This window comes from Eublepharis macularius, chromosome 10, assembly GCF_028583425.1.
Source record: "Eublepharis macularius isolate TG4126 chromosome 10, MPM_Emac_v1.0, whole genome shotgun sequence".
In the NCBI taxonomy this organism is placed as follows: Eukaryota; Metazoa; Chordata; class Lepidosauria; order Squamata; family Eublepharidae; genus Eublepharis; species Eublepharis macularius.
This window is the reverse complement of record NC_072799.1, coordinates 52,842,117-52,857,965: the sequence shown is the minus strand read 5'-3', so window position 1 is coordinate 52,857,965 and position 15,849 is coordinate 52,842,117. Positions and strand designations below refer to the sequence as shown.

Below are 15,849 nucleotides of genomic sequence, written 5' to 3'. Positions count from 1 at the left end.
GATGTCATTGCACCCAGTGGGAGTGTGCCTACTGTACACAGGCTTGGGAGGTTTTTTGTCTCCCATTCCCTGGCCTTTCCCCCCTGCCAGCCAGATGAGTGGCAGCGGGGGACAGAGGCTGGGAGTGGGGGATCCCCCACCCACACCAGGGGACCTGGCAACCTTAAAGGGATATGTGATTTCCTCACTTCCCACCGCCTGCTGCAACTTGAAGTAATCCCTGAAGATGCTCTTGGGGGTCAGAGGACACCTGGGAGCAGCATGAGGGACAAATTATTTGGGGGTCTGAAGCAGGTGAGGGAAATTGGTGATAGTCAATTTACCATTGGATCCAACCCTATGTTATGTTTAAATAAGTGAAACCTGGCAGCAAGCCAGTTTGCCTGAAGCTGTAGTTCTTTGTGCTGCATTTCAGTCCCAAGGCTTTTGTGAGGGATAGTGGGCAACAAGGCAAGAGATAAGAGATCTTTCCCATTCATAGGCTCTAACCCGTTATTTTTGTTAATGAATATACATTTCACATTTAAATTGTTCTTTCCCTCTTCAAGATTGCATGTGTGGTATAATGATATTGTATTTTATTTCAATGAATTTCAGGAGGGAACAAGTTGAAGAGCCAACCATTCCGTTTGAACTGGGCTTGGATTTCTCTGGAAAAGGAATATTACATAATAGATGAAGACTCCAAGGTTCTGGAGATATCTCTCAAACGCAGAGGATATCTGGGAGAGACATCATTCATTAGTGAGTAACTTTGTTATGGAATCTTCTTATCCCATCAGTGTCAATATTAGTAATTAAGAAATGTCTTTCTGCAGTATATTATTAAACTATTTTTGAGGTTTGCTGTGTTGGTTAATGTATGTTCTTTATTTCCATGGATCTTTCCAGTTTACTGATTTTTGTACTATGGTTTTAACATGAGTCAGAAATCATGAATAGATGAGCTTATGGGTATTTTCAGGATTGCATACTTCTGGTATTCAGCTTGAATTATTTGAGAAATTATATACTTTTCATTCTGATTTTTAGGAAATCTATCTGTTTTTATCCATGGATTTCATTGGCTATAGTTGTGTTAGTAGAGAAATAGCACTGCTACAGAAACTTAGGGAACAATTCTAAGCTGGTCTAAGAAGTAATCACCATGTCATTCATTAGGCCTCACTCCTGCAAAAGTGCCTTTTGGATTGCAGCCATAGTTACTTAGAAACATGCAGGCATTCAGCCTTGTCTTGAGTTATGTGACCTCTTTAAAAACTGATGCGATGAACAGCCAAAATACACAGTGACTGGGGGAGAGAGCTAATTGTTAATGTTTAACATTTATAAAAATCAATGAGCTTTCTCAGCTTCAGCAAAATGTCTTGACTTGTTTAACTGTGGCTCACTGAATTCCTCTTACAAACAGAGAAAAGTAAATAAGAAACACTAAATGTCTTTATCTGATGCTTTTGAAAAGTATTTAGATAAATGTAAAGTGGAACATTCCAGCCTGCTATTGGATATCGCATGGGGAAAGGGTGATTTCAAAACACGTTTGCTGTTAAGGCGCAAGGTGCAGAAATGTGAGGCTTAGGTGCAAGTGCTTTTGCATAGGAACATCTGTAGACATACCTTTTTCAAATGCTTTGCTGAATTGAGTTCAGTTACGATGAAGACTATATCTATCTTGATCTGTCTAGTACTGCTCATACAGCTATTGCCTAAAGCAGAAATTAAAATGGGAAGAATCTTACTTAATGTCATTTCTTCAGTGTTTAATTATTGCCCCTATATATTTTGCCACAGAAAGAGTAATGGAATCATTTGTACCCAGTAGTAACAATGTCACCTGCATTCTCATATTAGATAGTTCTGTATTTTTAAGTAGAGGGGTAATTAAGCTAGCGCTGAACTCATTAAATATGGCACACTCTATAATCATATGTTCAATGTTTTCAGTTTTATTATATGGGCATCTACATGTTCTGGATGAAGACTACGGCCGTTTTCACACTGCTTACCGGCCATGGAACATTGCGGCGAGCTTCCAGAACGACAGTGTCTTCCTGGCGCAATTTCACGCGAGATTTAAATTGCGCCAGGAAGATGCTGTCATTCCGGGAGCTGCATGTTCCATGGCCGGTAAGCAGTGCGAAAACAGCCTATGTGGTGCAGTCTGTCAAAGAGTATATCCTTGATTCATGACTGAGCTGTAGCTGTGATTCCTAGAGGAATACAAAGAGGAAAACATGAAGTTCCCAACCCTGCATTTCCCTTACTATGCTATTGCAGGTGTGGAAAGCCGCAGAGGAGAACTGAAGGGCATTCCTGTTGCCTCAACAAATGTAGAATGTGGTAGAACAGCCCCACTGTCCCATGAGGCATCTAGGCGCTAGCAACCATACGGGTCTCCACCCAGCTCTGCGCCATTCTCCCAACTTTCCCAACCCTTGGAGGAGTTTCTTTCTTTCTTTCTTTCTTTCTTTCTTTCTTTCTTTCTTTCTTTCTTTCTTTCTTTCTTTCTTTCTTTCTTTCTTTCTTTCTTTCTTTCTTTCTTTCTTTCTTTCCACCACTGCCACCAACTGGCCTTTGTAGGAATCACCCACTGAGAAGACGAGGGCTCTCAGCTTTCCTTTCCTGCATTGCTGTCCTAAGGCCATGCCTCATGCCTCTGTCCACAGGGACCAGTGGGGGATTATCAACTTGCCAGTTGACTGCCTACTTTCTTCTGGAGCCCATTTTAAATCATGTGTTACAATGATAGAGGACAAGGCGGTACAGAGAACAACCATCGGCATTCAAAATTATAAAGCATTTATTAGAAAGAAAATGTTCACATGCATGCTCTCAGCTCAGCAACAGATTGCACAAGGGATCCAGAAAGAAAGGGGCAGACATGCAGTTCCCCTGTCCCTCACTCTGTACTCTTATTCTAAGGCAGGCTTTTTAACTTAGACATTACAGTGTTCTAAAAACTTCCCATTACTCTGCAGTTGTTGTTCTGGCCCGCAACCCCACACTTGGCAATGACAGCCTTCAGCAGGAGCTCAGGTGTGAGATCTCCTTCTCCCTAGATGGAATCACCCAAAGAGAACTTCCCTCTCCATGCCAAAGCTTTTTATTATCTCTGTTTGCCCACCTCCCTTTGGGGTGGGGTGGGGTCAAAGAAGCCTTTCCTGAAATCTCCAAGAAGAGCATCTTAAGCCTCTCAGATCTCTCTTCACTGCTAGGTATTTCTTCCAGCTGAAGGTGTGAACTGACCATTTCACTGTCTCTAGCCAGGGAGGCCGTAAGCATTTCAGAAGTGTTGGACTAGGTGATGCTGGAGACAATTGACCTGTCTTCTTCCCCTCCCCCATCCTGCTCTCTGCTAAGAGAGGGAGAAACTTTTAAAAATTAAAAGTGAAGGTTTTGTACAGACTTCCATAGTAAAAGACATATCTTCACATGGGGGTTTGACACCTGGTTTGCTAACAAGACACCTAGGCCAGGCATAAATCCCACTTATGAGATTTAAATTTTGAATGAACCTGTTTTATCTTAAATATAACCCTGATATCCCTTACCCATTGCCCTCACTGCAGCTGTGATTCCAATACCCAGGTGCAGAACAATCTAGTTCCCAGTGGCTTGAACAATCTAGTTAAGTCTTATACGTTCCTGTTCGTGTAATGGAAACTGTGGATGTAACAACCCATTTAAACTAGGAAGTGAAAAAATCTAAGGATGGCTTTTATAAGAAAGATGCAGATAATGGGAAGGATACGGCCAAGAGACTGGGTAGCCTTGATTACAATGATTACTTTACCTACAAATTACTGCCAATTTACAGATTACTATTTCTGTTTTTGAAAAGTATATATACTTGTGGACCTGATCATTTTTTTAAAGAGTTGGGTGCAGGAAAGGTGGGGTCCCTGCAATGGCCACACAGCAGCTGTGGGAATAATAATAATAACATTTGATATATATACCGCCCTTCAGGACAACTTAATGCCCACTCAGAGCAGTTTACAAAGTATGTCATTATCCCCACAACAAAACACCCTGTGAAGTGGGTGGGGCTGAGAGAGCTCCTAGAAGCTGTGACTGACCCAGGGTCACCCAGCTGGCTTCATGGAGGACTGGAGAATCAAACCTGGTTCTCCAGATTAGAGTCCTGCGCTCTTAACCACTATACCAAACTGGCTCTCTCTTAAATGGCTATTAAGAAGTAAAGAAAGAACCCATTTGGGCTCCTCCTCCCCCCCCCAGCTGTTTTCTGCACTGAAACAGCTTAGAGGGGTAGTTCCTTTTTTTTCTGCTCCATGTATATAGAATACTGCACATGGAGCAGAAAAAATGAAATAACTCCCCCCCCCAGACCAGGATAATAGCTGGCAGGGGGTGGAATAAGGCAGGAATTCCGCCCCCCCAGCTGTGCTGTATTTTTAATAGCCATTTCCCACAGCTGCTGTTTGACTGTGGAGAACCCCAATTGATTTGTGATTGCTCTCTCTCTCTCTCTTTTAAAAAGGATTTCCTTCCCGCTGTCAGAGATGAACTAGGCATTCACTTTTTAAGAGTTGGGTGCAGATATTTGAACCAGCTTTTAAAAAGTGAATGTCTGGTTTAGCCCTGAGAATGAGAGTCAGTTTTAAAAGAGAGCAATGAGAACATTTTTGAAATCATTTTATGTAACTTACAAGTGGACTTTTAGTAAATAAACTCTGAAGTCCTGATGTCAATTCGGAAATTATTATACATCATCAAAAACTTGCATTTATTTGGGCAGGGAATTTCAATATATCTCCATTATGTCCCAGTACACATGATATTAGATCACTCTTGAGTCAAGTCTAACTTTAAGCTATACAGTTAATCTTTTCTCAGAATTTTTAAAAAAACATCTAAATCAACCCCAAGTGGCTTTAAAGTTGAGTGGGGGGCTAGTGGGGAGGAAGGTTGCTTTCCCTACTAGCCATTTGTCCCCCCCCCAATACCCACAAAATTGCTTTCCTGTGGAGTGGGTGGGGGAAGATTTTCCTTTACATAGTAAAACACGCAGCCAGAAAAAGTAAGCTGCACAATCTGATGCGGGTATCTTTGCACAATCCAGAAAAATTGCTAGGAGGTGTGGCGTATCTAACTAAAGCCTCTTTAGCAATGCAGAGCAAGTTAGAAAAAAGTCAGAAACTATTTTCCTTGCCAGTCTTCACCCATCCCCACCCATCCCCCAGGCATTTTGACATCTTTAAAAAAACTGTTGACTGGCCAAGAGTTTCAGAATAATCCTGTTTTAGCAGAGTTGTACTGAACCAGGACTGAACAGAGTGTTACATTAAGCATTCCCAAATGAGTCTGAAGTGTAAGAATCCAGGGAACTAATGTCAGGAAAGGATTTCACACTTCACAGCTTTCTGGGGCTTCTTGCAAGATATCAGATTCTCTCAGACCCATGTGAGGGATTCAGTACAACAAAGGTTTATTATTCTTTTAAAGAGGTAAAGTTTCCTAACTGATGATGTCAAACCATAATTTAAACAAAATAGTTCAGTTGTTTGAGCTGATGCTTAGTTAGACATTAATGAAGGCTTTCTAGATGTTATGTTAAACTTAGATTGTACTCCCTTCTTTGTTTAGAACTAATACAACCATCAAATAAATTGTTTAAAGCCAGAATAAGAAAAACTCTTTAAGATACAACTTCTTTATGCATTAAATTTTGGGGGGTATAGTTGAGTATGTCATCCTCTCACTTTGTTTTTAAGAAATTTATTTCAATCTTTTTAAAGACCTGAACAAATCAAAGTTGCCTTGACAATTAAAATGTTGCTGTTTTACCCAGTAGATGACTCATCAGAGATGTTACAATAACAGAATCAAGAAACCTTGAAATCTTTTTGGAAAGGTTTCTTTTGATGATCAGATTAGTACCATTACCGTACTGCTGTAGTCAACCTTTAGTTGTGAAGCAGGATCAAAAGTTTAAATTCAAGGAGGTCCTTGGAGGTAAATGGATAAGTGGGTGTAATATGATTTCACACAAGAATAATTTTATTGCATGCTGATGTTCTCTTTAGTGTGGACTATCCAGATTTTGTGACTTCTTTATGGAAACACATGAGACCATTGTTTTTGTGGAGTAGGACGAATAGCTTCAACTACTACAATTACCAGGCAGATTCACAGTAGAATCCTAATCAGAGTTACACCAAGTCAGTTGGCTTCAATAGACTTAGAAGGTGCCCTGTTTAGGATTTCCTAAACATATACCCCGTGGTTGTATGTTCTGCTATTTTGATGGAAAACAGAGCTATTGTGTGACCACAGGTAGTTTGTAGTGTCCATTTGGGCTTGGATACTACAAATGAGTTCCATGCACACTAGATACTCTCTGTTACAGAGCGTGCTTTTTCTAAACCCTCTGTTTGTGCAGGATCAATGCTTTACTGTGGGTCTGTGATGTACCATTGATTATATGCAAATGTAATAATGACTATTGAAGTGTTGGTAAGTATGGGAAGAAGGATAGCTTGAGCAGTGCAGGGGGCCAGTGAGCCAATGAGATTGTGGAAGGAACAGTGTTTCGCATGTGGATACGGTTAGTTGCGGGTTAGAGTAAGTCAATCTGGGTGAATGTGAAGGGGGGAGATATCCAAGAACAAGTCAGTGTCAAAATGTATCAAGACTTTGTCAGAGTCTCTGGGTGTTTGAATGTTTCTATTTCTACTTCCTTCCTTCCTTCCTTCCTTCCTTCCTTCCTTCCTTCCTTCCTTCCTTCCTTCCTTCCTTCCTTCCTTCCTTCCTTCCTTACTTACTTACTTACTTACTTACTTACTTACTTACTTACTTACTTAGGATTTTTATTCCACCCTCCCCAATGTCAGCCTGGTATATTTATTAGGGGTGTGCAGTTCAGAACTGATGTACCAAATATATACCCAGATAATGACTAAATTGGCGTTATCCAGGTATACCAAATCAAATTAGAGAATCTTGAATAAGATCAGGATTCCGAATACATTAATACAGGATAAAACCAAATAGCAGATGCAGCTACAGCCTTTTTAAAGCTGGCTGGCTGCTCCTGCAAGCTTTTTCTCTTCTGTTTGCAAACTTTTCTCCAGAGAAAGGGGGAGTGGGGAGGGAGGGAGGGAGGGAGGGAGGTTCCCCCCATTGTAGTTTTCCCAGACTTGTCAGGTAATGGTTTGATGTTGGTAGTTGGTTATGTTGGGCTTGCAACAGTGTTCTTGCTTCAGTTTGGTTCTGCTGATACTCTCTTATTCTCTTTTTTAATATTGGTTCTGTTTGGATTCTGTGGTCGGGGTTGGTTCTGTTGTATTTACGTTGACCCTGAATTCTGTGTACCTGGGTTTTTTGAGTGCCACTTGTTCTGTTGAGCTTGCAACAGTGTCCTTCCTTGCTTAGGTTTGGTTCTACAGAGATTCTCTTGGTTGACATTTGTTCTTGTGGGATTCTCTGGTTTAATGTTGGTCTCCTTGTTCCAGTTTGGTTCTGGTGGGACTTGTTGGTTCATCTTGCATTAAAAGTTGCATTGGGATTGGTTTTTTGTCAGAGATTGCCTTGGCTTAAAGTTTCTTTATCTGGAAAGTCTTGGAAAAGTTTCCCCCACAGGAAACAATGGAGAGTGGCTTGGAGTGCCTTGTTCAGGGGCCCAAAGAACTGAACCCCAGTGTCCAAGCTTCTTGAAACTTGGACGGTCTTTAGTAGATAGGAAAGACTAGGTTTTCTGCAACTTTGGTGGAGTTTGCTTGAAAAATTCCTCCCTAGCCCCCTGGATAGTTTTCCCCATAGGGAATAATGGCCAAATATATTTGGTATTCCTGGTTAAAATTGGATTTAAATAGAGAATATGACCCAGATATCAGGAATACTGAATATTTATGTTATGCCCGATATGTGTATATGAATAAAACATTTTTTGCTGCACATCCCTAATATTTATTAACTAAATGCTGCATTTTATCTGTACCTTAAGTTTATTCCCTAACTTTTCTTGTTATGTGTGCGTCAAATAAAGTATGTTTAAATCACAATGATTATTGAGTAAAATATATGGAAGATGGCAGCAGTTTTAACAGTTAAAGACTTAAAGAGATTATGGTATAGCCTAAGGAGAGTAACCTTGGAATATAAAGGAGCCCTCAGGAGAGTTAAACACCCTGAAGTGGTCCAGGAAAGGGAAAGAGAGACCAGGACATTTGCTAAGAGGGTGATAGTGTCCAGTACTCCATTAAGGATAGGCTGCACAGTGGCAGGTGGGGGTCAACTGTGGGGGTCAGCTGAAATAAGGAAGCGGTTGGCTGTAGGGAGTGCCGAAGGAAGGAAATGCTCCTCCTGAGTGTGAGAGGAGGAAGGCTTCACCACACAAGTCCTTGTGTAAATGGAAGTTTTAGAGGAAGAGGCGGCGGCAGCATGCTCCATGGTAGACTCTGCTAAATGCACCTGGAACATGTTTGTAGGATCCCAGCTTTGGATACTTGGGAGCAGACTGCAAGTTTATGTTCTCTTTTCTTCTCGCCTTGTCTCTGAGCTTGTGTCATCTCTATTTTCCACACTTTTCCTTTCTGCCTCTGTGGCAGCTCCCTGACAGTTGCCCGGCACCCAGGGCAAGTATATTGTCTGATCAGAGGAAAGTCTGGCCTTGTAGCTAGTGTATAATTATGTTACATGATTTCGGGAGGAATTGATACTGTTTCATTTTCTGAGTGCAAGAGCTCTACTGAGAGCATACTCTACATACAGTAACACAGGCTGCTTGTATTGGCCTGGAATACTCTTTCCTGCTAATGTTTGGGGGGCAGCCAACCAGAAAAAAAATTACTGGATGCTATTGCTGAATACAGTTACAAATAGGAAAACCTGGTCTGATATATGGCTCACTAATGTCATATCACAAAGTATTACTTTCTGATTCCCAACCAAACCAAACTGCTTTCATTACTTTCCCTAAAAAGCCTTACAACCGCTGTACTTTGAGCTTCTGTATGAAATGAGCATGTGTTACATCTGTCACAAACCTCACCAGCTGATTGAAGTACAGATAAGTCCTGTTTATACAATGCTAGCTTAAACAAACTGGAGGCCTATTTACAGCTTCAAAAGAAAACTTTAGCCGGTAGGGTAACAGAATTGCAAGTAGTATAGTCAATCTCTGTGCATGCTAGAAAGTTATACAATAGAAAAACAATCTATGCTCTGAGGACTTTAGAAGAAGTTAGATGGATTCATGGAGGATGTCATTCTATGACTACTAGCCAAGATGACTAAATAGAACCCCACACCCAGACCTCTGAATACCTGTGCTAGAGGGCAACGTCAGGGAAGAAGCCTTGGCCTCTATGCCCTGTTTCTTGTCTCTCTGGGGCAATTTGTGGACTACTGTGTAAGGTGGATGCTGAACTAAATGGACCGCTGGCCTGATTCAGCAGGGCATCTTTTATCTCTAAAGCAGTAGCTACTGAATTGGGTATTGGAGTCTAATTGTTACAAGGCAATAGTTCCTAAATATTTTGTCAACAGAACATCAAATATATTTTTGTATTTTCATCTTTTTATTCTATTACCAGTATGAACATAATCTCAATTTAACATACTTTACTAAATCACAATTAAGGCAACTATACATTTTCCATCTTGGGAGAGAAATCCAGGGAAATTACAGCCTGCATGGGAAAAAATGTAGGAAAAGAGAAAATTGAATCTGGAGAATGTGAGAGGAGTATAGTTGTATATTTCTTCTAGCATGAACAGAATCATTAATGGGGAAATTCCAGTCTTTGTATCAGGAACTAGCTTGTCTACAGGTCTAGTAATGGCGGGGAGGGGGGAATAGAGACTAATCTTAACTTTTGGACTATGAGATGGTGTTTGCAACTGCTTTTGTTTCATTTTGAAGTTACACTAATAAAATACAATACAGTTTGGTGAATATATGAATACATTGCCCTGAGGGTAATCCTGTGTTTCTATATTACGCTTCATTTAAAAAAAAAACAAGATAATTATTATAATATGTAAATAATTGTAGAATTATGTTGGTTATTATTACATATTAACCAAGTTATACAATAGAAAAACAATCTGTGCTCTGAGTAGAATTCGCTGCCTGTGGATATAGTAATGGCCACAAGTACAGAGGACTTTAAAAGAAGTTGGATGGATTCATGGAGGATGCCCTATAATAATTCATGGAGGATGTTCTATAATAATATAGAATTATATTGGTTATATTTCTGATTTTTTTCTTTAAAAAGACATACTTTTAATTTACGTGGTGGATTTCTAAAGGTGATTTCCTTATTTAAAACACTTATAAGAATTGGCAAACTCACAAGCAATACTTTTCCTTTGATATGTATTCCCTAACACACACTACTGTTCATAAAAAAATAAAAAATATAGGATAATTCCTTGTGATATAAAGCAATTGTGCACCCATACAAAAATTATCAGGGGTGGCAATGGGAAATAGCTTCCAGGTCATGCCAGAAATGACATAATCACTGGGGGAAATGGACACATTTGCCTGCTTCACACATGTGCCTGCCAGGCTGCCTCCCCTCTTTCCTGACACCTTCTTCCCTGTCAGCTAGCTGAGGGCAGTGGCAGGGAGGGAGAAGTGGCTAGGGGCAGGATATCCCCTGGCATAGTGGGCTACCTGGCAATCCTGGTCCAGCTATAGCTAAAGCTAGCCAGCCCCCATGGTGGTTTTGAGGGCTAAAATGGTGTGGGTGAACCCCCCCCCCAGCTTCAAAGCCATCATAGGAGCTGCCTTGGGGTCAAATTCTCACGATGGTATGAGGATTTACGGAGTGGGAAGCTTTTTCCCTCTCCCCATCTCAAAGCTATTAGAGGAGGGGGAAATTAAGCTAACAGAGCATGTGCTTCGGGGTATGCCTGAAGCACATGCCAGCTATGCTCTCTCAGTAGTCCTGTAAACTGCCAAGGTACATCCCCACTTATGGTGATCGTTTGAGGGAAGAATAAAATTGATAACAATTTTCCTGTATCTTCCACATCTATTCAGTGGCAACAGAAACGTTTTTACAACTACCTGAGTAGTAGATTAATGGTCTACGTGGTTTATATGTGTGATGTTTCTAGTTTTTGAAACATGATAGTTTCCAAATATAAGTTTTTTTCTTGAAAAAAATAATATTGTTACTTTCCTCCCAAATATTTATTCAGGCATTGGGACTAAAGATGGAACAGCAGAAAAGGATAAAGATTTCAAAGGGAAAGCCCAGAAACAAGTTCAGTTCAACCCAGGACAGACCATAGCTACCTGGAGAGTAAGGATAATAGTAGATAATGAATATGAAGAATCCGAAATGTTCCAGATTATTTTGTCAGATCCTGTAATGGCTGCCCTGGAGTTTCCAGAAAGAGCAGCCGTGGAAATTGTGGATCCAGGTGATGGTATGTGATGTTAGCTGCTTATGTTTTCTTAATATTGTTTTCTCTGTTAAGGTCTTCATAATTCTGTTTCCATTGATAGGAATGGAACTCTGAATAACAGTAAAAACTCCATCAACTTAAGTTAGTTTCTTTAATTTTATTTTCAGGTTTAATTTTTTTTAATGTACCTTTTGGGTTTTTTTTACAGAATCTACTGTGTACATTCCTGGGTCTGAGTATAGAATAGAGGAAGATGTTGGCGAGCTGCTTATTCCTGTCAGGAGATCTGGAGATGTTAGCCATGAATTAATGGTCATTTGTTCTACGCATCAAGGTATGTAAGAAGGATTTCACAAGCTGAAATTCTTCATGCCATTTAGTAGAGTTTACTTGACACACCTGCAGATGTACCCTGATTTCTTTGCCTCTCCTGGCTTCTTTCTCTCCCTTTCCCACCTCCACATTGCCACTTTCCCCTTTCCTGTCCTTCCATTGCTGCTTTTTCTCTTTTCTCCAACCACAGAATGCTATTGTCAATCCTGTGTGGTTTCCTCTTGGTTAGAATTCTATATTTGGTTTGTTTTTCAGGTCCCCTAGTATTTTTTTAAATATTCGCTTAAATTTGCAGAAACATCTCTCATGTCTGTACTTGGCCTCATTGTACAGATTACTTGATCTGCACTCTGGGTGCCATGTTCAGAATGAGATATAAAATGTAACATGTATACAAGCATACACACATGTACACACACAAGCAAATTAGAATTAAAGTGTATTGTTGCTTCTCTTGGCTGGAAAATGTAGTCCTGTTAACCTTAAGCATTTGCTCTCCTTTATGTCATGTATAAATGCCAACCATCTTTTTCTTGCGATCAGACAATCAAATTATTACAACAAATGATTTATTTCCATTACAACAGATTATTATTTCCATAGTGCTAGGCAGACAAATATGCTAGGTTTCAGGTTCATTCATTTCTCTGTCTCCATGAGAATTGCTTGGAAATTTCTATAACATTGTGGTGCTGTTCATACTTTCTTATATGTAAGCCCCACTGAACTTGATAGGACTGATTTCCAGATAGGCTGTCTAGTTGTAAAATGATTTCCAAAATAATTCTGTGCCTTGTACAAATGATGTAAAGTTAAATAAAGAAACTTATACCAAATATTCTAGCTTTATACAATGTGTGTATTCCTGAGTTTATATATCTATCTAATCTTTTCTGTTCGGCTTATTCATACCTTAATGGGAAGGCAGGTGGAAAATATGGGTAAGATGATCTTTTTTTTAAAAAAATCTTTGTTTCCTTACGATGAAACACTTTCTTCTGTATGGTGCACATGCTGAAAGATTTATGCCACTGTGGGTTAGACAGCTAGTCAAGTTGTGCTGCTGAAGCATGACAGCTGTTGGTCAGTTTAACACAGCTGTGGGATGTTACAGGAAGATGAAAGTATTAAAGATGGTTGTGAACTGCTCTTTACAGAGATTAGATTGCTTTGGCTTCTCAGACTTTATTCTTATTTGGTGGCCTTCATAGAGACAGAGCTAGTGGTTTAAGCTTGCTGATTTATTTCAGGTTTTAATGTTTCTTTTTATATTGCAATCTCTCTTTGTCTTGTAAAACATTTTGTAACATTCAGAGAAAATCATGTGAAGAAACTGGAACACTCTGTCATTTCAACAGCTCTGTGCCTATTTCTAGGAGTAGGAGCATAAAACTTTTACCTGCCAGTTTGGTGTAGTGTTTAAGAGCGCCGGACTATAATCTGGAGAACCGGTTTTGATTCCCCACTCTTCTTCTTGAAGCCAGCTGGGTGACCTTGTGCCAGTCACAGCTTCTAGGAGCTTTCTCAGCCCCACCCACCTCATAGGGTGATTGTTGTGAGGATAATAATAACATACTTTGTAAACCACTCTGAGTGGGCATTAAGTTGTCCTGAAAGGCGGTATATAAATAGAATGTTGTTATATTACTATATTTGTTTCTGGGACCAATTCAGAATGCTGACACTGATTGTTAAAATACTAAATGTTTTGGGAGTAGGATTTTTTTTAAAGAATTGTCTCCTACAGCAAATTAAGACCCTCATACCAATGGATTGCCTCTCCTGGTGCAACCCCTGCGTGTCCTGTGGCCTGCAACTCAGGGCCTGTTGGTTCCTCACCCTAGACAATCTTCGACCAGAGGGAGGGCTTTTAGAGTTGTGGCTCCCTCCCTCTGGAATGCGTTAACAGAACAGACTTGCTCCCTCTGAGATTTGGTGAAATTCTGGAGAGCTTGCAAAGCAGAGGTGTTTCATTTGCCATTTGGATGGTGATATTGATATTGTCATTGGCTTGACTGCACAGGGCTGATCTATTATGGATAATGGGCATGACTAAGATATAGTGATGGCGCTGTTCTTTGTGATTTATGGGTTTTAATGTTTATACTGGTATTATATTGTATTATTGGTTTTAATGTTTATATTTATGGTATTTTAATATATTGTTTCATATACTATTTATTTTTAAGTAATGGTTTTTTATATTTTATGTTGTAAACTTCTTTGAATGCTAAATATGGTGGAGAGGTATAGAAGTCAAACAAACAAACAAACAAATGCCGGTATCACAAGTTTTTTAAAAGGCAGGAGTTGTTAGGATACCATTTGAGATATACAGCCAAGCTATGATTTGCTGTAAATGAAAAAGAGAGGGAGAGAAGGAAGTGTGCAAGCCCAATGCTTGTTCACATAGTGCTAAACCATGGTTTACGGTGCACTCCTAGGCAGAGTTACACCCTTCTTAGTCCATCGAAGTCAATGGGCTTAGAAGAGAGTAACTTTGCTTAGGATGGCACTGGTTGTGATTTGTCTGAACCAAGCCAGCATAACCTAGCACTAATGATCAAAAAGAGATTAAGATGAAAAGGGGAACTCTAAAATCAGACAACATTTGATTATAAAATGCAATTACTTATTTAAATAGATTTATAAAAATCAGGGAAGAGCAATTTATAAATGAAATTTAGCTTCTGATATATTAACATTTGCCCTGATCATGGAAATACAGAAATTCTGATGAGTATCTAATTTTTTTTCTGCTTAGAAGATATCTACCAAATGATCAGTCTTCTTTGATCGCAACATTCTGCATGCTCTCTGAGCATGGAAATTGGAAGCTAATCTTGTCTTTGACAGGTTTTTCTTGTAGTTCACAGAATCTTTTTAAAAAGTCCTCTGTGTCTGTGCTCCCTTGGCTGTCACAGTCAAAATACATCAGTGCATGGCAGGAACCTTTTAAAAGTCAAGGATTCCAACATCATTTGTTCTTTAATCAGTGAGTTAATACAGCACTTTAATACGATTTGTTTCCTCTCCTCATCTTTTGTTGTGTACCGAGGCACAGAAAACCTTCAGGCTTGGGACAAAGCTGTCAGCCTTTCTGGGCTTTAACAAAAGTGAGTGTTTTATTCCTGCAGATATGCTCAATGATCCTATTTGTTACATTGTTGTGTACCACCAGTAAAATATCTAACATCATACATATTAAAAAATACATGATCTTGAAAGTCTTATGATGGATATTTGTATTGTAATTATTTTGTCCATGTTGGGCATACACTGCAGTCCTAAGAACACTTAACTGAGAGGAAGCCCTATTGAATAAACCTGAGTAGGGTTTTGCTTAAGATTACTCTTATAATAATACTGACACTACAAAGTGTTGAATATCAAATTATTTGTCTAGATTTGGCTGTATTCAAGTATATTTAAATTCCTTTGAATATGAAATACAAAAAAAGTTAAAACTGGATCTCAAACACAGTGATCTTTTTTTCTGGAGAAAGAGGTGGGGGAACTCTCACATGGGACAACTCCTGGGAGGAGGTGGTGTGCCTCTCACTACATGTGTGCGCAAACAGCGTGCGTGCGATCCTGTGACTGCACAATGACGTCACTTCCGAGAAGTAACGTCATCACGCAGGCTGTGGCTGCCCCGAGAGCGCTCTCGTGCTTCATGCGGGGGGCCATTCAGCCTGGATAAAGCCAAATTCAGCCCGGATAAGGCGTGAATTGGCCCAGAATGGGCCGCTCCGCTACAGGGGAGCACTCTGCACCTGGCAGCGGCTGGATCCTAGCCGTTTTGGGCTCAAATTGGGCCAAAATGTCCCATATCAGCCTGGAACAGGCTGCTGCTGCATGGGAGAGCACTTCCCTGCCCGGCAGCAGCCTGAACCTGGCCGTTTAGGGCCCAAAATGGCCCAAACAGGCCATTTAAAAAATACTTATGTGACACCAGTCACGTGGGTATTTTAAAGAGGTGCCAGAACGCCATTTGGGGACATTCCAGCCCCCCAAAAGGCCTGACTGCGAGCCATTTAGTGGATCTTCCAGTGCCTATTACTTTTTTTTTGTTATGAAACATTTGTACCTATCTGTGAAACGTTCAAGGTGCTTAATAATATAATG

The 15,849-nt window shown here is 40.1% G+C and overlaps 1 protein-coding gene across 1 annotated transcript in view; it reads left to right on the top strand.

Annotated features, from left to right (window-relative positions):
• FREM3 (FRAS1 related extracellular matrix 3) overlaps window positions 1–15,849 on the top strand; it is a 118,331-nt gene that overhangs the window by 35,423 nt on the left and 67,059 nt on the right. The window contains exons 3-5 of the mRNA XM_054989922.1: window positions 598–744; window positions 11,179–11,409; window positions 11,597–11,722. Of these exons, the coding sequence (XP_054845897.1) occupies window positions 598–744; window positions 11,179–11,409; window positions 11,597–11,722 (504 nt within the window). The remainder of the gene's footprint in view (window positions 1–597; window positions 745–11,178; window positions 11,410–11,596; window positions 11,723–15,849) is intronic.